At 45.5% G+C, this 21503-nt stretch overlaps 3 protein-coding genes across 6 annotated transcripts; 1 reads left to right on the plus strand and 2 right to left on the minus strand.

Moving 5' to 3' along the window:
• Positions 1-794: 794 nt before the first annotated feature.
• Positions 795-3640, minus strand: RPL27 (ribosomal protein L27). Its single transcript, XM_079798700.1, has 5 exons — positions 3567-3640; positions 3260-3342; positions 2179-2348; positions 1002-1112; positions 795-882 (listed from the first exon to the last, which is right to left on the minus strand). Exons 2-5 carry the CDS (start codon positions 3338-3340, stop codon positions 834-836), a joined length of 411 nt encoding a protein of 136 aa, XP_079654826.1. The 5' UTR covers positions 3341-3342; positions 3567-3640; the 3' UTR covers positions 795-833.
• A 2006-nt stretch (positions 3641-5646) lies between these two features.
• Positions 5647-15445, minus strand: RUNDC1 (RUN domain containing 1). The gene is made up of 5 exons (XM_079797903.1): positions 14916-15445; positions 10539-10697; positions 8985-9183; positions 8276-8395; positions 5647-7881 (listed from the first exon to the last, which is right to left on the minus strand). The coding sequence occupies exons 1-5, from the start codon at positions 15411-15413 to the stop codon at positions 7016-7018; spliced, it is 1842 nt and encodes a 613-aa protein (XP_079654029.1). The 5' UTR covers positions 15414-15445; the 3' UTR covers positions 5647-7015.
• PTGES3L (prostaglandin E synthase 3 like) lies at positions 14212-20438 on the plus strand. 4 transcript variants are annotated; one of them, XM_079797905.1, is made up of 8 exons: positions 14212-14815; positions 15689-15954; positions 16334-16447; positions 16546-16612; positions 16723-16821; positions 18277-18366; positions 19233-19286; positions 20040-20438. In XM_079797905.1, the coding sequence occupies exons 2-8, from the start codon at positions 15947-15949 to the stop codon at positions 20073-20075; spliced, it is 468 nt and encodes a 155-aa protein (XP_079654031.1). In that variant the 5' UTR covers positions 14212-14815; positions 15689-15946; the 3' UTR covers positions 20076-20438. The 4 variants fall into 4 exon arrangements, with proteins under 4 accessions (XP_079654031.1, XP_079654032.1, XP_079654033.1 ...); XM_079797906.1 differs by lacking the exon at positions 14212-14815 and having other exon boundaries at positions 15574-15954; positions 20040-20067; positions 20249-20438; XM_079797907.1 differs by lacking the exon at positions 14212-14815 and having other exon boundaries at positions 15574-15954; positions 16148-16447.
• Positions 20439-21503: the final 1065 nt, after the last annotated feature.

Raw genomic sequence — 21503 nt, forward strand, 5'->3', positions numbered from 1 at the left:
AATGCATAGGTTGAAGCTTAACCACTGGGCAACACATACTGGGCACACACTTTTTTGCCAGTCTCTGCTAGCCAGGCTGTTAGGGACCTCTCCCTGGTCCTACTAGAAATGGCTGCTCTTGGCCTGGCCCCATCCAGTGTGGTCCTCATTGGAGGAGCACCAGTATCACCAGACAACTTGAAATTCTTTTTTTTCTTAAATATATATATTTTATTGATTTTTTACAGAGAGGAAGAGAGAGGGATAGAGAGCCAGAAACATCGATGAGAAACATCGATCAGCTGCCTCCTGCACACCCCCCACCGGGGACGTGCCTGCAACCAAGGCACATGCCCTTGACCGGAATCGAACTCGGGACCCTCGAGTCCGCAGGCCGACGCTCCATCCACTGAGCCAAACCGGCCTCGGCGACAACTTGAAATTCTTACCAACTAAATCTGACTCATAGGGTGACTGGTTTGACAAAAGACCAGTGCTTAGGTTTGAGAACCTCGGGTCAGTTCTCAGTCAGTCAGTGCACATCCACTCAGAGGGGCTTTTGGTTGTCCTAATTGGTGGTGGGCGGGCAGGTGAAGTCAGGGATACCAAAAAACTCTGCACCTAAAAATGTCAACAGTAGCCCTTTTGGGAAGGTCATTAAAGGATTATCAAGCTGAGAACTAGCTGAAGTCTCACAAAGGCAGATTTAACTTTTATATTTTCTCCACAGCCCCTCATCCACCAACCAGCCTTTTATCTTAAGACCGTTCTCCTTTCCCAGATGAATAAATACATGCAACAGGCAGACACAGGGATATTTTTATGGATTTTTAATGACAGAAACAAAAAAATATCTAAAACCGCAGCTTCTGGAAGAACCATTTGTTCTTGCCGGTCTTGTACCTAGTGGGAAAACAAGGACACCAATGAGAGGAGGGAGACACATTTCTCTTTATGGGACTTAGCAACACCACACCCCAACAACACCACACCCCAACATCCACCACCAAAGCCTAACTTACCTCTCTTCAAACTTGACTTTGGCCTCCCGTCGGGCCTTGCGTTTTAGAGCAGGGTCTCTGAAAACGTCCTTGTTGACAACAGTTTTGTCCAAGGGGATGTCCACAGAGTACCTGGGGACAATGGTGGGGAGTTGGACGCAGTCACCCAAGTCCTCCTAGGACAGTAGGGTACCAGGTTCTGCCTCCACAGGAAAAACCATCAAAAGCTGTCCCAAAGTGCTGATGATAGGCTTTGGAAATCTCTAATATTAAGACTCATTTACATAAATTTAAGCCATTAGAAAACGTCACACGCACTATTTTTCCAACTACTTATTTTCTAGCTATGAACCATCACTGTATCAGAACTTTACCTGGTTCCTAGTGGGTGGCGAGCTTTCTATTTAGAGCCATTGTATTTAGTACTGTTCAAGTTCTGCCTATGCAGGGTGCCCCATTATGACAATGCAAGAGCTGGTCAGCTAGCTGCCTCAATCTCACAGCTTTCCAGCACATGAGAAAGGGCTCTGCTCTCTTAGGTCAGCACATTAAGAGTGAACAAGTCCCAGTAGCAAACTTTAACCCTTTGCACTCGCTTGCTTTTTTCTCGATTCCTTTATTCTAATGCTAACCGTGTCGAGTCACACTCGACATCCGAGTGCAAAAGGTTAAGGCACATGCTGCTGGGTTTGGCAATTCTTGTTCAGGTCTTTCAAATCTTGCATTCCTTTATAACCCTTGTACCAGGACAGTAGATGCGCTGCACAATACTACGAAAGGCCAGGAGATAAAGGGCCTGGCAGTCCAGTGAAATCAAGGGAGACTTGCTTTCATCGCCTATAATAACCATCTGTGAGAATGGAACAGCAGAACAGGTGGGCAGGCCAGATCCCATGCCCGTGTTTACTGTGGATGGAAACAAATCTTTACTCAACATTTAGAATTTTCATGAAAGAAAGACAAAGAGCAAGCTTGGAGATTTTCAATTAGGCTTGGCAAAGTGAGGGAAACCACCGAAGAAAAGGACATGAAAATGGTCCCAAGCTGTATGAAAGGGGCAAACCATAGCCACTTTGTGGCAAATTGAAAATGATGTCTCCCCGCAAATGGCTGCAAGGTTGCCTCCTTATTCAGCAAGGCAGAGAGGGGGAAAAGAAACTTAAAAAGTCACTTTTATTCCCATTCTTGAAATGCTCACCTTGTGGGCATGAGGTGATTGTAGTTATAAACCTTCACAAAAGACTTGATCTTTGACCTCTTGGCAATTTTCTTCTTGCCCATGGCAGCTGTCACTTTTCGGGGGTAGCGGTCAATTCCAGCCACCAGAGCATGGCTGTAGGGGCGGTCCGAGGTGCCATCGTCAATGTTCTAAATGAGCAAGACTTACAATTGGTATCAACTTAAAGCCTACCTCGGCCCTGTGCTACAGGTAGGCATGTACAGAAAGATCATCTCCACCCCCACGTCTCTGAGACCCACCATCTTACGGAGAAAAACCACATAAAGCAGACACACTAAGTGCTATGCCAGATGCCCAGAGTAGTGAGGGTTAGGGCGGTATTCATGCCCACAAGGAAGAATATGGGCTCCTGGGAGGTAAGAGGTTTTAAAATAAGAATAGCTATCATTTATGAATGAGGTCTTTGTGACCCGCCAAGCACTGGTTCTTAGGAGTAGAGGCAGGCAGCCTAACCCCAGTTTGAAGAAGGTGGGGGGAGGGGAACCAGGAGTTCCAGTGTCCCCCAGACAGCTCAAGGCAGTGGTGTATGTGGTCAGACTTTAGGGACATTTCAAGAAGCTAAAAGATGTAGGCAGAAGGCAAACAGTGAAGGGCTGCAATAGGCTAAACGACCATTTTGATAGAAACAATTCTTCCTTTTACAGAATCCCAGTTGCAGCATTTACTAGCTGCTTGACCTCAGGTCAATTACCGAACATCTCTAAGCCTTAGCAGTAGGAAGAATCCTCTATGGTTACTGCAAGGATTGGGCACGAAACCAGTCAGCAAACAAGCGTTCAATAAGCGTTGGCCATTATTATTATTATTATTATTATTTAAAGCCTCTTTGGTAGAGGGCGCGTTCTGTGTTAGGTGCCCAAGTCCACTTGTTTTATTTTCCATTTTCCTCTTCCAAAAGCCCTCATGCATTCACCCACACCCCTACGCGCAATGCTCAATGGCTCATGTCCCAAACTAGTTCGTGAATTCCAAGCTTGTGGTCCTCCGAAACCGGCCCAACACCGGGAAACACGGGCGTACAGGCTCGCGAGGATGGTACCTTTACGATGACGGCTTTGCGTCCGGAGTAGCGTCCGGCCAGGACCAGCACCACCTTCCCGGGTTTCATAAACTTGCCCATTTCTGCAGAGAGGAACAAGGGGCCCCTCAGAAATTCGCAAGCCCAGGCTGCGGGCTCTCGGAACTTCAGGCTGCGTTTACTATCGTCTTGGCCCAGGCCGCCCACGGGATCCGCTACGAAGCCGCCAGAGACAGAGGAATGGAAAGTACTCGGAACCACCCCACAACTCGACCCCCAGGCCGCGGATGGCGGTGGATTGGAAGACCCTCCCCAAGGCTCTACTCACCGAACGCAGCCACTCGGGCCTAGAGCAGAAAAGAAAGAACCGCACTTCCGCTAACCTTTCACCCCGGAGGTGGTGATCTCACTTCCGGTACCGCCCCAGAAGTCTCGACCCGCCTCTTGCGAGGCCCTGGCGGAAGAAGCTTCTGTGGGGAAAGCAGGGCCTGGCTGCTTATTGATTCAAATCAAACTTTATTAGTATATCCAGCAGAAGAAAAGAGCCAGGGAGTGCCGCCTATCGCCTACCCAGGGAAGAGCAGGGAAGGCTTGTATGCTCCAGCCTTTTGTAGTTCCTTTCTCTGACGCTAGGAGGGGACACAGTTTGAAATTTACTTTTTTTGCCTTGAAATAGTCAGGGAGCAAAAGTGTTTTTTTTGTGTTTGTTTGTTTGTTTTTAGTGTCCACTGTGTGAACTGCTGTTAGCCGTAAGGAAGGGGAGACGAACATTAATCAAACAAGGGTACTTGCCCCGACATTTAGAGTGTCGTGATGTCACAGACATTACAAACTAAGCAGTGAAGGAGGTGAAAGACGATGATGGTGGTAGCAGCTGTTTACCCTTTGCTAAATCGAGTTAATCTATTTACGTATATTACCTCATTTGAGGCTCATAACAATACTAGGAGATAGGTATTACCTCCATTCTACAGTTGAAGAAACTGTATCTTAGAGAAATTAAGTAATTTGTCCAAAGTCCACAGCTAGTAAATAAGTGGTGGAGCTGGGTATTTTTCCATTGATTTTTTTAGAGAGGGAAAGACAGAAATATCAGATGTGAGAGAAACAGATTGGTCACCTCCTGCATATGCCCCAACCAGGGCCCAGGACAGGGAAGATCCAGCAACTGAGGTACGTGTCCTTGACTGGAATGGAACCCAGGACCCTTCAGTCTGCAGGCTGACACTCTACCCACTGAGCAAAACTGGCTAGGGCTGGTTTTTTTTTAAAAAATACCTTTCCTCAGCATCTAGCCTGGCCCAGGCAGTTGGTAGGCACTCAATAATGAATAAATACAGAGAACCTTAGAAATCTTTGCAACAGACCTGGTACTTTCATTGGATACATACCCATGGCCCTTTTTCATTCTATACTTTAGACCTGGGCTGACTGTTCCTCCTCTCCTCCCTTGTCCTGACTGCCTCACCCTAAGCTATGGGCAGAACTGTCCTGTTATAATGCAGATGATAACAGTGACTAAATTATCTGACTGCTGGAATGTTGATGGGATCATGTCTCTACACATCTTGGTTTCATGAACTCAGCAGAGCAATGGCTATCTGCCCATCTCCCTGCAGCCTAGTCCTTTGGCAGCTGAAATTTCTGGCAGGTATATGGAAAATACCTTCTCTTCCCTGAAGTGATGGTAGAGGGGGATGAAAAAAGGAAAGAGGAACAAAAGATCTAGAAGCCACAAGATACAATGAGGTAACATGATAGGAGTACAGACTACAGGACATAGATTCAGGCAACTCAAGTTCAAATCCCAGCTCTTTCATCATGTAAATCTAGACAACCTTCCTGCAGTTTAGTTTCCTCGGCTATAAAATGGGAATAATGCTGTCCTACCTTACAAATAGTGAGAATTTAATAGCCTGGCCTGTGTGGCTCAGTGGTTGAGCATCCACCCATGAACCAAGAGGTCTCTGGATCGATTCCCAGTCAGGGCACATGCCTGAGTTATAGGCTAGATCCCCAGTAGGGGCATGCAGGAGGCAGCCGATTAATGATTCTTTCCCATCATTGATGTTTCTCTTTAAAATTTAAAAAACTAGGATTAACACAAACAAAAATGCTTCCCATGATGCTAGCACAAAGCCTTAATACAAATTAGTTTTTGAGGATTAGAAAAAGATAATACTGGTGTGATACAGGGCTATGCCATATGACTATAGCAGTATTACCCACCCTAAATAATATCCAAATAGGTTTAAAAGTGCCAATTCCAAAAGTGGCAGGTGTGGTGACATCTGTTGTGGGGATGGGACTGCTGGCCTGGGTGAGATGGGATGATAAAGCCAAGAGCACTTTTTAGCAAATTTATTTACAGAGACGAAAACTACCACCAAAGCTGTGTTGATCCAGGGTAGAGGTTAGAGAAGAGGCAGAAAGGCCAGGAGCCAGACACAGCTCGAGGAAATGGTCTGGATCAGATAATGCCCAGATGGACTTATAAATCAACGCCAAGGGGCTCTGAGGTCCTTACAGAGAATCTACACAAAATACTCTATTTTATTAGCAACCACAGATATATCATTTTCCACAACATTATACATTTATTCTGCTTCACACAGGAGAACTAATTCTAATGAATTCTCAACAATACATCTTAAATAACATGTTGCTGGAAAAATTAAGTTAAAATGCACTATGTAATAGTGCAGACATAAAGTGCAGCTGCCAATTTAATACATGAAACAATGCTGAATCAGTAGTGTTGGAACTCATTTGGTTTTCTAGAAAGTGATACAATTTGCCCATCTTTGGTCAGCCCTGGAGTAGTATGCAGGCTGAATGACATAGAAACGAAAAAAGGGTAAAATACTGAGGACCAAACTGGGCCACTCTAGAGTCAGTTTTACAATAAAGTGTTCAACAGCAATCTGGCATATTTCCCACCCCCCCACTCTAGTACTTATCACATGATCAGACCTCCTCCACCATCCAGCCTCCAAGACAAATGGAATCACAGCCCAGGAAGAAGTTGCTGTTGGTCACTGATGTGTTTTCCTATCCACACTTGATTCAGTGGCAAGGGTTCTCTTGAGAAGTATACTTCTAACAGGTCTACTTCTCAGAACACTGTCAGCATGTCCTTGAGGTGTACAGAGGAAAGGTTACTTGCCAGAGGACATGGTACCAGACAATGGTTGTCATTCTTTATAAACAGTCCTCTCCAAAACGAAACAAAAGTATTGTCTGTGCTGTGTGAAGAGGACCACCTTGTCAGGAACAGACTTCAATTCTTAAAGGGATCATACTAAAATTAACTTGTGGTTAACTCCCTTAGAAATGCTAGTCTCAGACTATTCCCATTCCTAGTTTAGAGGCAGCTATGGAATATACACAGCCTCCCCTGAACCTTGGCTCCCAACGTAACCAATAGCAGTCTCAAGTCTAATTCTTCCAAGACTATCAACTCACTCATATTGTCACTCACTGTCATAAAGAGAATGGTGAGAGAAACCTGGATTTTCTAAAATTTATACCTGGCATGAGGAATTGGTACATTAACTATATGCCATGACTAATTTCTTTTACGTAGGCTCAAATATATGTGCCACAGGTACACTGTGGGTACACACCAGGGAAGAACCTTTAAATAAAACAGACTTTGCAGTCATTCGGCTAGGGGAAACATCTTTAACCCTTCCTCCTACTCTCTGTTCCTATCTTAGAAGACTAACCATCTATCTTTACTGAACAAGGTGCTGGGGTAGGGCCAGCGCACTATCATCAAAAGGCATCCTTGATGTTCTTGAGCTGGCGCACAGCCAGGTCGACAGGGAGGCTGAACTTGAGACTGCTGAGGCGACTGAGCAGGTTGAGGGCACTCTCAAAGCCTGTGTGTGCCATGTAGCTCCAGGGCTGGTAGTGGCGCTCGATGAGTGATGCCGACTTGCAGATAAGGTTCACCCAGGACACGAGACGCTGCTCATTCAGTGCCATGCACACCAAGGCCTTCAACTCTGAGTCTGCACTGCGCTTAAAAGGGTCATGCTCTGTCAGCACCATATGGATGGCTGTCAGTAGACTCTGTTTGGGAGTCATAGCAGTGCCTCCCATAACAGGCAGGGCAAAGGACTGGGAGAGCTTCCGGGCTGGGGATTCCACGTAAGCGCGGCCATTCTTCGCATGGTAGTACTTTACAAAGAGCTCCCAGGGATGCATGGCCTCGGGGGCCGAGGAGAAGGCTGGCAGCAAACAAGCAATGGGGGCCATGACGAGGCTCATCCCTGGTGACGAGGCATACAGTCCGTGGGCCAGCAGGTCCCTCATGGCCACTGTCAGCTCCTTTCGCACAGCTGTAGTCAGCTCGTCCTTGCCTCCCAGAGAGAGGTCCTGGAGGTTGGCAGAGGTGATGACGTGGCCGTAAGGCTGTTGCCTTAGGGCTAGCTGCTTCACTCTGTCTACTGACACCTCCAGCCTCTTCAGTAAGGGAGAGTAGTCCCTGTCAGCCTGGCCCGTTGGCCACAGGGTTTGTGGGATGTGGCCTGTGGCACAGCCAAACTGGCTAACAGCAAAGATCTGGAGCACTGCCAGTGCTCGCCGCATCAGGTGCAGCCCCGTCTCCCGCACTTTCTTCACATCTTCTGCCTTTGCTGTTTGGAAAACGCAACACTCATCAGTTAGGGCCATAATAGCACAGAAGTACATTCAATAAGTCTCAAGTTGAGATCAAGTATTGCTTTTGAGCTATATATAGGTCCCACATGAAGCCAAGAGCCACCCAAGGATGTCACGGGACTTCACTTTTTTTTGGTTAATAACAGCTATATTGAAATATAATTCACATATCATACAATTCACCTATTTAAAGTGTACAATTCAGTGGTTTTTTAGTACATTCAGAGAGTTGTGTATCCATCATCCCCAAAATAAACCATGTACCATTAGCATTCCCCATTACCCTTCTTCCCAACCTCCCAAGCCCTCAGCAACTACTGATCTATTTTCTGTCTCTATAGATTTGCCTAATCTGGGAGCTGTACTTACGTTTGCTGTTTCTAGGAGGCAGTCTGCTGCTGCCAGGTCTGGTGGAGCCATTCCCCGTCTTCCCACTGGCCTTGCACTCACAGTGTCCACTGTCCGTCTGCAGTGGGTTTCCCACTTCATCTATAATCAGAAGTTACAAAGAGAAGATACTTCTTTAGCCCCTTGATGGCAGATTTTCAAAGGAAGAATATTTACTAGTGCCTACTACATGACAAGACTTACAAATATATCTTACTTAATTGCATAAAACAGTGACTGGTATATAGTAGTTGGCTCAAAAAATATTCGCTGAGTGAAGAAAGCATGAATCATTTTATGGGTGAGGAGAGTGGGACTAGAGAGGTTAGGAACCTGCTCAAGGACATGAAGCCAGTGAATGGCAGAGTGAGATTTTAGCTACCTGGTTACTCACCATGCTAGCTCCCTTACTAAGGGATCAAACCCCTTAAAGAGTACATCAAGACTGGCAACTTTAGGTATTAGTACGTATCCTACCTAATAAAAGAGCAATATGCAAATTAACCATCACTCCGCCACACCACACAAACCACGCCCACCAGCCACGCCCACCAACCAAGCAGGAGCAAATATATAAATAAACCCAACCAAGATGGCTATAGCCACAGAGAGCAGGAGGGAGGCTTTGGAATTTCGTGCACCAGGCCTCTAGTAATATATATAATTATCACATCTGTCCACCCCCTCTGACCTTGGATGAAGTTAATAAACATCTCGAGATCTCGGATCTGAGTTTTCAGCTGCTCAACCAACTGTTCTTTCACTCGGGCTGGATTTACAATCTGAGCCACAGCTGCATCAACACGTTGCCGAAGCTCTTCAGTAGTCAGTGAACTGATGTCCTCATTCAGATTCATGTCCAGTTTCTTTATTAATTCATCTATGATCACCTATCAAGACCACAAGCAATGAGCACACCCTTTGGAGTTTTCAGGGAGAAGGTTAGGAAGAAAGATAACTTTACTGGTATACCTCCTACCCTTAAATAGAAATCACAGACACAAAGAACGATCAAATTCCTGAGAGAAATGATGTAATTGCTTATTAGGTAAGGATAGACCTTTACTTCTCTGGGAGTAACAAGAACCTTTGGTTCCTGTCTGACAGAAATGGCTCTTCAAACTACAAATGTTCTACCGGGCTAGGCAACTTTCACTTAGGTGACTAACAGTATGAATAATCCAAAGTGGCTGATGATCCAAAAAGCCTCATACTTAGCTTCCCCCAATGTCTCCAAGAGAATACTGGTTTCTCTTAGTTTCTAGTCCTTCTCATCCCTTCTTGTTCTACTCTAAGTAACTAAAGAAAAATCTTTACAAAACATTAAGGTATATTACAGCCAAAATATCCTACTGACAATATTAGGAACAATGGAATCTTGGTAATGCAACTCCAACCCAGGCAGAGAAACAGGGACATCAAAAGGAGAGACAAACATGTAGGGGAGGCTGTAGCTGTATTTCTACTAGCCGATTTACCTGCATACCCAGAAGTTGTTTAAATAAATACAGCATTAAAGTCAGTCTGGATTCCTGGTATATTTATCAACTGATTGTGGGGGAAAAGCTAGTTTACATAGTATGATCTGCCCAAATAGAACTATTTTAATGATCAAATGAAAGAAAGTATTACTGTTATTACTACTACTATCTATACTAATAAGAGCCTAGATGGCTCTTGCGCCCTCACGCAACGCCCTCATGTCATCACAAGATGGCTGCCCCCACATAGTCACAAGATGGTTGCCACAAGATGGCTAGCAGGGGAGGGCAGTTGGGGGTGACCAGGCCTGCAGGGGAGGGCAGTTGGGGTGATCGGGCCGGCAGGGGAGCAGTTAGGGGGCGATCAGGCTGGCAGGCATAAGTGGTTAGGGGCAATCAGGCAGGCAGGCAGGAGAGTGGTTAGGAGCCAGCAGTCCTGGATTGTGAGAGGGGTCCCAGATTGAAGAGGGTGCAGGCTGGGCTGAGGGACACCCCCCATCATCCCATGCACGAATTTCTTGCACTGGGCCTTTAGTTATTAATAATAATCAACAAAAAGGTAGAGCTCAATCATCATATTATAAAGCTTTGGAACTCGTGTTTCCACGTGTGAATAAAGACTGTAATAGTGAAATTTCCCTTTGGTTTGGGCCAGAAAAGGGATTCTCAGTAAGGCCCAGGACAAACAATCTAGGAGAGAATAAATGCTGGGAAAAATAAACACTGGAAGGAACAGTGTTTAGGTAGTGGTGGCATCTACTTACCCGCTGTCTTTCCAAGACCACAGACTGTGGTAGGGAATCGTAATTGCCCTCTTGATAGGCAAATGTTTCCAGATCATCTAGTTGGGTTTTGAGCTGCAGTATCAGTTCCTTCTGCTTCTCCCTTTGGGTTTCCAGACGTTCCCGTTTCTCCTGCTCACTCTAAGATGAGAAATTACTTAGGTTTATTTCATAGGAAAAGGAAAATTCAGGGCACCTCAAGAATCCTCTCAAGCCAATAATGACTAGCAAAATATAAGACATTTCCAAATAATCCAGATGAAATACAGAATTTATAAGATAGGCTCAAAAATAAGAATAATTATTTCATACAGAGAAATTTATTAAATGTGTTTTCTTTAAGAAAATATTTGTCTCTCATTGGAAATAGGATATGAATACAATGGGGCCTTTTGTTAAGATTGTATGTTTTTTTCCCCCCTCAAAGGTCTAGTTAGGAGTGAGACAACTTATCTTAGCCAAGACAGCCTCCCAGGAATTAGCCATGCCATCTTCCATAACCAACTCCTGAATATGTTCTGCAGAGAGTCTGGAGGTAAGGGTGTAGAGAAAGGCTTTATAACTCATAACCAGTGTTTTTTTTTAAATTGATTTTCACAGAGAGGAAGGGAGAGGGATAGAGAGTTAGAAACATTGATGAGAAAGAAACATCAATCAGCTGCCTCTTGCACGCTTCCCACTGGGGATGTGCCTGAAACCAAGGTACATGCCCTTGAGTCTGCAGGCCGACGCTCTATCCACTGAGCCAAACCGGCCAGGGCACCAGTTTTTGTTTTTTTAAAAAATAATATATTTTATTGATTTTTTACAGAGAGGAAGGGAGAGGGATAGAGAGTTAGAAACATCGATGAGAGAGAATCATCGATCAGCTGCCTCCTGCACATCTCCTACTGGGGATATGCCCGCAACCCAGGTATATGCCCTTGACCGGAATCGAACCTGGGACCTTTCAGTCCGCAGGCCGATGCTCTATCCACTGAGCCAAACCGAACCAGTTTTTTTTTTAAGATTCAAAGTCCATTCAATGTTTTATAGACATCTATAAAATCAAAAGACTACATGCAGATACCTGGGGCAATAAAGAATCCAAAGCCAAGTAATGGGGTGGGAAGGTAATAGTGTTTTTTTAAAAAGAATGTTTCGTAAGTTTCCCTGAGCAGTGATTCCCTTCTCCACTGTTGGCCACCAGGTAGTTTCCGCATTTAAATGATTATAATCCCTTCAGGGTGGCAAAGTCTTGCCAATGTATACTCAAATACTGGTTTTCCCATGCCTTTCTTGAGCATCAAAACAAAGCAAACCCAGCACATTATGCAGGGATAAGGCTGCATTTCAAATTAGAAGTCTAGAGGATATTAAATTTAACCTTAAAATGGTACTTATCAAGCCCTCCAGAAGTAAGGTATGAGGGAGGACAAATGAAAAACAAGTTAACTTTTTGTTTAAGTTATTTAAAAATCAATGCTCTTGCTTTACCTTTATTCAACATGAAAGCAAGCCTTTTCTCAGGATACTCCCTTTGCAATCCTTTCTGAGTGTTTTCTTAGAATCCTTTTTCTCTTCCTGTCTTAGTGCAGGTTTAAGCTATCCTTTAAAAGGTTTCCTTGATTTTCCCAGGCAGAACTGATCATTCCTTCCACTGTACTTTGTACACACTTCTACTCTATAACTCATATCACATTATAGTTATTTGTTTAGGATTCTGTCTCCCCCAGTCTATGAGCTCCTTACAGGCAAGGGCCTTGGCTTTGTACTCTCAAGGCCTAGCACAGTGCCTAGCACAGGGTAAACTCTCAATACACATTTGATTTATGTTATTGAATCACATACAGAAAGGCATATTCCAAACACAATAGCCCCCCCCACCCACAGTTTTGCCTTCTGTGATTTCAGTTACCTGCAGTTAACCAAGGTCCAAAAGTATTAAATAGAAAATTCCAGAAATAAGCAATGCGAAAGTTTTAAACTGTGTACTCTTCTGAGTAGCATTATAAAATCCTGAGCCTGAATCTTCCCCTTGTCCAGAGTATCTAGGTATCCATGCCGTATCCACTACCCACCCATTAGTCACTTAGTAATCGTTTTGGTTATTTGGACTGTTGCAGTATTACAGTGCTTGTATTCAGGTAATCCTTCCTTTACTTACTATAGGCCCAAAGTCATTCACAAAACTTTTATTATAGTATATTGTCACAATTGTTCTATTTCATTAGTAGTTATTGGTGTTAATCTCTTATTGTGCCTAATTGATAAATTAAACCTTATCATAGGTATGTAAATATAGGAAAAAACATAGTATGTATGTTCAGTACTATCCGAGGTATCAAGCATCCACTAAGGGTCTTCAAACATATTTCCCTTGGATAAGCAGGGACTAGTGTAATGAACTCTGACTAGAAGTCTAACCAGCTTAAGGAGCACGACTGGGTAAACTTTGTGTTTTCACTGTACCCCAACTTTATGAAAACAAGGAAGGAAGAAACCAGCTATAAATCCTGACTCTGTTTTCATGAGAATGGTGAACTTTGCCATAATAGTTCTAGTATGTTATTTATTGGAATGTGAGCAAACAAGCTTAATAGAACAAGGAGCTCTGGTGCAAGGCAGGAAATAACAGAAATAATTTCCAGTGTGAAGTGAGATAAAATACTGGTTTAAAAAAATCAGGAACTGATAAGAAGTAAATCATTTGGTTCACACATATCCCCCACTACCTGTTCTTGTATCAATATTTGTACACAAGATCACAGCTGTTGATTAGATACTTTTGAACACTACATATTTTTTTCAAAGTTGTTCCCTGTTTTTGAAAGTGAAAATGAACAACCAAAAGAACAAATCCACAGAGAACCTTTGGTGCTCCTCACATCTGAACAGGGCCTGCCCACAGTGATTCTGTCTATCCTTTCTATTCCTTAAGAGTCTGGCAATTTGACGTGGCTGCTCCTTGTTTGTGCAAGGAACTGTGGGTATTTGGAAAGAAGGGTGGAACAGTAAACACAGGATTGCATTAGAAACATTTCAGATGAAAATAATTCAGTATCTGTTACTGATAAATCTTCTTGGTTAAAACCAATTTAAGTGGGAAGAAAGCACATGTGGGTTGTAGCTTTAGAAATAAAAAGGTGGGCCCTAACCGGTTTGGCTGAGTGGATAGAGCGTTGGCCTGCGGACTCAAGGGTCCCAGGTTCGATTCCGGTCAAGGGCATGTACCTTGGTTGCGGGCACATCCCCAGTAGGGGTGTGTGCAGGAGGCAGCTGATTGATGTTTCTCTCTCATCGATGTTTCTAACTCTCTCTCCCTCTCTGTAAAAAAAAAACCATTAAAATACATTAAAAAAAAAAAAAGAATAAAAAGGTGGTAGCCCTAGCTGGTTTGGCTCAGTGATAGAGCATTGGCCTGCGGACTGAAGGGTCCAGGTTCAATTCCAGCCCAGGGCACCTGCCCGGGGTTGTGGGCTCCATCCCCAGTAGGGGGCGTGCAGGAGGTAGCTATTCAATGATTCTCTCTCATCATCGATGTTTCTATCTCTCTCTCCCTTCCTCTCTGAAATTAAACTGTGTACTGCGGGGCGCCGGCGGATTTATATATATATAGTGGAGAAAAGACAGTAAGTCTCTTCAAGACCTATCTACAACTGCGTATTTCCAGGGATTCAAAGACTGTAAGGGAACGCTCCCTTGGTGTGGTATATAGACTCTCATAACTTCTTGAGGTAGGCTAACTGAATCTTGTCAGTTACCAATGGAATCTCATTTAGCATATCTAGTTATTAAGCAGGATGGGGAAGGAGTTTTTAAAATACCAGTATTAGAAAATTCATGTAATCAATAGTTGTGTTCCTTTTAATGACTAAGATACCCTGTTGTTCAACAAAGCTCTCACTCAGACAAGAGTCTAAAGATGAAAGATTCTCTAGATTCCAGGAAAACACCGACAGAGCGTAGATCTAATTTTCCACGATTTCCAATTCACTTGCTCTTCACCCGCCAATTTTCCCAATCCCCAGGGTCGGGGCACTCTCAGCAAATGTGCCAGGTGTTTGATAAGGTGACTGCAAGGTGAGCGGAAGTAGCATTGCTTTGGTTGGCTGCTCTGTTGCCCTCTCCATGCTCTCTTCGCCCACAGCTCCTTTGCCCTTCAGGTCATCACACCTTCGGTGGACACCTCTCACCACGGGTTCCCAGGCCTTTTTGTCCTCCTGTCCACACCCCTGTCCCAAGCTTCACGTCTCGGACGCGCGTACTCACCTAGACAGGTCGGCTTCTCGCCACTGCTACCTCCATCCTCGTCAGCATCGCCACCCACCCGACCCCTCCTCCTCCCATAGCCCTCGGGGCCCGGCCCCTGCTGCTCACCTGGTCCTCGCCCCGCAACCGTGGCCGGTCCCCCGGCAGCCCGTCGCTCTCGTCGCAGGCGGGGTCCTCGGGCTCCCCATAACCCAGGACGTGAGGGCAGCCGCGGAAGGCGAAGTCCTCGAGCTCGCGCAGGAGGCGCTGCTGCTCCGCCGGCGCCCCGCGCACCACCTGGCGCAAGCGGAACTGCACCTGCGCAAAGTGCGAGGACAGCGCGAGCAGCGCCGAGTCCAGCCGCCGCCGCTCGGCCCGCAGCCGCCGCAGTGTCCGGCCCGGAGAGTCGGGCGGGGAGCCCGGGGCCGCGCCGGGGTCCTCGGCAGCCGCCTCTTCCGAGAACGCAGTCGCCCCAGGCCCGGCCTCGGCCACCGCCCCCACCGGGGCCCAGCGCACCGCCTCGCACGGCGGCAGTGACTCCTCTTCTTCCTCCTCTTCCTCCTTCGCCTTTGGTCCCACGGCCGCCACCGCCGTTACCGGCTCTGCGGCTACTTCGACAGCCGCCATCTTGCCGGAAAAGCCGCCGCACGTCAGCGGCGCTCCCTTGTTGCCATGGCTACGACGCACGGGCTGGGAAACCAGAGGGGCGGCGGGCGGGCGGGGCTTAGACGTCACCGAGTTGGTCTGGGGGGACGGGGGGCGGGCCTTCCCCGGGGATTTAGTTCGGACCAATAATTTTTTTTTTAATTGAGCGCCTTTTGTGAATCTGGCACTGAATGTACTAAGCGTCGGAGGAACAGGTGAATGGATCGGAGGACGAGTCATTCCGTGTGTGTATCTAGGGTCGTGCAGCCCTTACCCTGGTCCCAGCCTCTTCCTAAAGGGGTACATTTCTGGAGACCCCGAGATGTGCAGGGCTGCAGGGGGTAGGCTTTCCCGCCGTCCCCCGGAGTGCGGCTCCCTTGTGAGGCCACGTTTCTGCTGCCTCTGAAACCCGCCACCGACCATATAAGGAGCGGCAGCTGCCGGGGCGTCGCCAGCATCTAAAGATAGCGACCCCGGACTCGGACTCCCGACGCCACTGGGCTGCGGGAGCCGCCATGGCACGGTGAGTGTTCCCGGCCGCCCTTTTCCCTTTAGATGTATTGTCCCGCATTTTCTGGGCGCTCCAGGTTCTGCGAGGTCCCATGGGAGCCCCAGGCCTCAGGTCTCTGTAACTTTGGGGTGGTGAGGGGGCAGAGCCATCTCCATGGCCTCCGTAACTCCTTACCGTTCACGCTCACACTTTTGGTTCTCCCCAGGTTCACCCTCACCACAGACACCCATTTCCGTCACTCCCATCGCACCTCCTCCTGTCTCATTTAGCTCCATTGTGACAGGGCTGTAGCATAAAATATCCCTCTATCTCCCCCTTCTCCCATCTTTCCCAAATGCTCTCAGTCTTCCCTCTCCCACCCCTGTGAAGCCCCACCTCCACTCCTCTTCAGGCAGCATGCCCGGACCCTGTGGTACGACAGGCCCAGGTACGTGTTCATGGAGTTTTGTGTTGAGGACAGCACCGATGTCCACGTGCTCATAGAAGACCACCGCATTGTGTTCAGGTAATGGCCTCCCGTTGGTTGGGTGTGGCTTCCTGGGAACCTTTCCCTTCTCTTAATGCCCCCACACTCAGCCTCGTCAGCTTGCTTTGTCTCCTCAGCTGCAAGAATGCCGATGGAGTGGAGTTGTACAATGAGATTGAGTTCTATGCCAAGGTGAACTCCAAGGTGAGGATGGGGTGGGACAGTCAGGTTTGGGTGGGAAGGCTGCCTGGGACATGGGAGATTCATTCTCCACCTCAGACTCTTTTTTAAGAACGAGGCTCTCTATGTGGTAGGACTCGCAGGATAAGCGCTCTGGCCGCTCCATTACTTGCTTTGTGAGGAAATGGAAGGAGAAAGTGGCCTGGCCTCGGCTCACCAAGGAGGATATCAAGGTAGGGAGTGGCCTGCTCTTTCTCCTGTGCTCTCTGTCTATGTACCAGAGCAGGTACTCAAATTAGCTCCGGGAATCACCCTTGCCTCCTTCCCCACCAATGTGCAGTCATTCACCAATCCTGCCTATTTGACTACCTGGATAGGATTGAATCCATTATTTCATATCTACCGTACCTAATTCAGGTTTCATCCATCACTGGGTGAGGTTTGTTGTGTATTTTCAACCCCACCCCCAATCTGTTTATAGCATCTCTCCCATTATGATCTGTCTAAACACAAATTTGAGCCCTGGTGAATGTGAGTGTTGTCCCATGCACCAAAGGTTGCAGGTTCGATTTCCTGTCAGGGCACATGCCTGAGTTTTGGGCTTGATCCCCCGAAGGGGGCATGCAGGAAGCAGCCAATCAATGTTTCTCTCTCTCTCTCTCCCTAAAATCAATAAAGACATAATAAAAAATAAATAAAACACATTTGACCTTGTCACTCCCCTACTTAAGACCCTCCAGTGGCTTCTTTCTCCTAACGGTTGCAAGTTGGCCACTTACTGGTTGGATCTGGCTCTCAAATTTATTTGAGCAGTCTTCACAGTGCTAAAAATTATTTCCATTGCCTACTGATATTTAGAAGTTTTGACTAGTTGCTGACATATAAAAATATGGAGAATTCACCTACAAATCCAGATTATTAGCTTCTCTCAAAAAATGGTGATTTTGGCCACACTCGTCTAAAATTCCCAACTGCCTAGAGTTGGAGCCTTTTTCTCCCCTTTTAATTTTTTTTATTGACTTTAGAGAGAGGAAGGGAGAGGGAGAGAGAGATAGAAACATCAGTGATGAGAGAGAATCATTGATTGGCTGCCCCCTACTGAGGACCGAGCCTGTAACCCAGGCATGTGCCCTGACCGGGAATTGAACCATGACCTCCTGGTTCATAGGTCGATGCTCAAGCACTGAGCAACACCAGCTGGGCTTCACTTGCTTCTTGATGGCTGGGACTATGTATTAAACATTTTTATAACTCCAGTGCCAGTTCTCAGAGTCTGACTCATAGTATCTGTTCAATAAATATCTGCTAAATGAATTAGTAAATAACTTTTTTCTCTAAGTGTGGGAACTTAGAACATGGGCCTTGAAGGGTTGTCCCTGTCTTTCTTGGTTGATTCTATGATACTTTATGACACAGTTATGTTTCCAGATGTGTTATCTTCTCAGTCAATCTGCTCTTGGAGGGCAGAATTTCTGTGCTTTTCCATACCCTAAACATTGTGTTTAATGGGCTCTTGGTAAGTCTTTATGGATGACGTGGCAGCTTGGAGATGGGGTTAGTTAAAGGGGGCTGTTGGGAAGACTACTCCCATTGACCTTCCCCAAGCATGCTCCTATGCACACAACCACACTTTTCTATGCACTTCTGCTGCCCTCTTGGCCCGTGACTCTCCATGCTTCCTCTTTCAGCCAGTGTGGTTGTCTGTGGACTTTGATAACTGGAGAGACTGGGAAGGGGATGAAGAGGTGGAGCTGGCTCAGGTGGAACATTATGCAGAGGTAATGTCATTTTCTGCCCATCTGGATCATTCTCTGAGTCTCTGCACACATTTCTCTGGAGAGTTGTCATCAGGGCTAAGCAGAGATATATGAGCTCCTTAGGCCGGCTGCTCATTGGTGCTGATATTCTTTATGTATTTTGTGCAATGTTTATTTAGTAGGGATGGGAAAAATGAATATCCTATTCGTAGAGTAGAGCCTGTGCTCTGAAGAAATTTGGTAGAACCTTTTCCTACTTTTCTGTAATTTTTGTTCTTTCGTGTGTGTGTGTGTGTGTGTGTGTGTGTGTGTGTGTGTGTGTGTGTGTTTTCTTGAGCCAGATAACTTTATGGGAAGCTCAAACTAAGCAGTATAAAATTCAAATTTAAAAAGTTACTGTTTTCACCCTGGAGAGTGTTTCTAAATGGTTAGAGCATTTGCCCAAGCACGAAGCGTCGAGGGTTTGATTCCTGGGTTGCAGGTTGGGGCGATTGTGGTTGGGGCGAGTGCATACGGGAGGCAACCAGTCAATTTCTCCCTCTCTTCCTCCCTCTCTCTCTGAAAAGTGATGGAAAAAATATCTTCAGTTGAGGATTAGAAAAAAAAATCACTATTTCCCAATAAATTATTTAGTTTCAGAATTTCAGTACTAGTTATTCAAGTTGCAAAAACACTAGCAGACCCTGACCTGGATTAGTAAGGAGCGTGCTCTGTGTGTTTTAAAGTTTCTTTTTAAAAAGGGGATCAATGTACTTTTCTCTAATTCATTCCACTGATGTGTTAGGGGCTTTAAACATAGGGCAGTTGTCTGGCTGGACCATTCTCCTATGGCCCGTTAGTATGCAGGTTGCTCTTCTCTCTTGTGACTACTTTTCTCTTCCCTCTAGCTTTTGCAAAAGGTCAGCACCAAGAGACCTCCCCCTGCCATGGACGATCTGGATGTAAGTAAAGCCTGCCCCTCAACCCTTCAGTTTCCTTTTTGCTCTTAAAAATAAGATACAATACTAGAAAGCTTCTGTCTCAGTCCCTAGCACATAGCGGTTCTCAGTGCATGTTAGCCAATTTTGATTATTTTTTTTTAGCCAAATTTGAATTTGACAAAGAAGATTGCATGTTCTTCTCCAGGCTTAAGAAAATCCCAGTAAGTGCTCTCGTTCTTAGGAGCACACCCGTACCTTTCCCATCCCCTTCTTCTTCCCAGGCATGTTACCTTTCTCTCTTTCTCCTAAGCTTCAAGGGCCCTTCTTTGCCTCTGTAAATTTTTTCTTAAACCCATTTCTTCTATGGCTCACTTCTTTTACCTCTGTGGCTTTCTAAATAAACTTTTGCTTATAAGAAAACACAAAAACAAAACACCAAACCCAGCAAGACCCTCTTCACTTCTGTCTCTCCCTCTGCTTCTCCATCCTAGAGCAGTTCTGGCCCTGTTGACTATCTTTACAGTTGTAAGGAGCAGTAGCATTAATTGAAATTCTGAAACTAAATGATACATGACACCGTGTTGTTTATTCAGTACTAGTGGTTTATTTTCCAAAGTTTAAATCCTTCCATGGTAACCTCCCAAGAAGTTGTGTGACTCAGAAAATCACCAAAGAAAACTTGGAGAGCAGAAGGGAGTGAGCAGTGTTTGTGAACACAAATGTTCACTCTTTCCTTATTCTATAGGTAACGTTTGTCGTTTTCTTTTTTTCTAGGATGATTCTGACAGTGCCGATGCAACAAGTAGTTAACTTCTGCACGGTAGACCTGTGGAGGAAGCTGTGGCTGTCTTCCAGTCATTCTGACAGGCTAGGGCCTGGGCCTTTGTCCAGCTGTTTGGCTGAGCACCAAGGTCCTCTGGGATCTCAGATCTTTCCTCGAAGCTCTTAATTGTCCTCCTTCATGCTTTATTTCTTTTCCCTAGGTACTTGACTATGGCTGCTACATCAGATGGCAGAATAGCAGGGCAGTAGACTGGTGGGACTGCTGACTTCCTACCAACTAGCTATAATCGCTATGTTTGGGCCACTCATCAGGGCCCTCGAGTATGTGTGTATGTGGTAGAGCAAAATCCAAAGAAGTAGCATATGGATTATAATAAATCTCTAGGAACTGATCGATGTCTTTCCTGCTTGTACTTCTTCCTGCTGGAGGCAAGCCTCTTCTCCCTCTATAGTTACTCTTTAGGGGAGGAGTGGGTGTCAGAGATCCTGGCCCTCATCGCTGAGGTTGAAAGAAGAAATCTGTTGGGAGCAGGTTGTAACCAAGCTGGGGGACTTCTCCATGCACAGATCTGTGCTCTGATTTCTCAGAGCAGAAACCAGCCTTTCACTATATGGCTAATCTGCCATTCCTAGAATCAGCCAGAAACCCACCTCAGCTTCCTGCACACTCCAGAAATCTCTTTATACTTTTAAAGCTGACATTAGTTCTTAAACTAAAAACAAAAACAAAGTTATATTTGTATTATGTTTTACAATTTACTATTATCTCATTGAATAATTAGGTGTTTTCTTCATAGGTCATCAATAAGGTAACAATAAGTGGCAAAGTTGTGACTTGAATTTGTATAGCATGTCTTCTTATCCACAGTTCTGAAAACCAACAACAACAAAAATTGACACCAAAACTCATTTGACAGCAAAACATGACCTAAAATGATGTGAGGCTGTTTATAGTGTTTATTCCATTTAGTATATTTATTTCTCAGCATAAATATTAATGAGTTTGATTACATGATGTTGCTCTTGAGTTCCAAATGGAGCGTGTTTGGTAACAACACATAGAGTATGCTCTCCATTACTGCCTAAAATCTGAAAAATCCTAAATTCTGAAACATCTGGAGCCTTCAGGTTTTTTATTAGCTGATTTGAAAGAGCAGAAAGTTAACTCTAATCAAAACCGGTTTGGCGCAGTGGATGGAGCGTCAGCCTGCGGACTGGGGGTCCCGGGTTCGATTCCCGTCAAGGGCACATCCCCAGTGGGGGGTGTGCAGGAGGCAGCTGATTGATGTTTCTCTCTCATCAATGTTTCTAACTCTCTATCCCTCTCTCTTCCTCTCTGTAAAAATTCAATAAAATATATTAAAAAAAGAAGAAAAAAAAGAAAGTTAACTAATTTTTAAGCGGTTAAAGTTTTAAGGCACTGTCCAGCACTAGTCACGTGGTACTTGCAATATG

The sequence above is a fragment of the Cnephaeus nilssonii genome (assembly GCF_951640355.1).
Source record: "Cnephaeus nilssonii genome assembly, chromosome: 19".
Lineage (NCBI taxonomy): Eukaryota > Metazoa > Chordata > Mammalia > Chiroptera > Vespertilionidae > Cnephaeus > Cnephaeus nilssonii.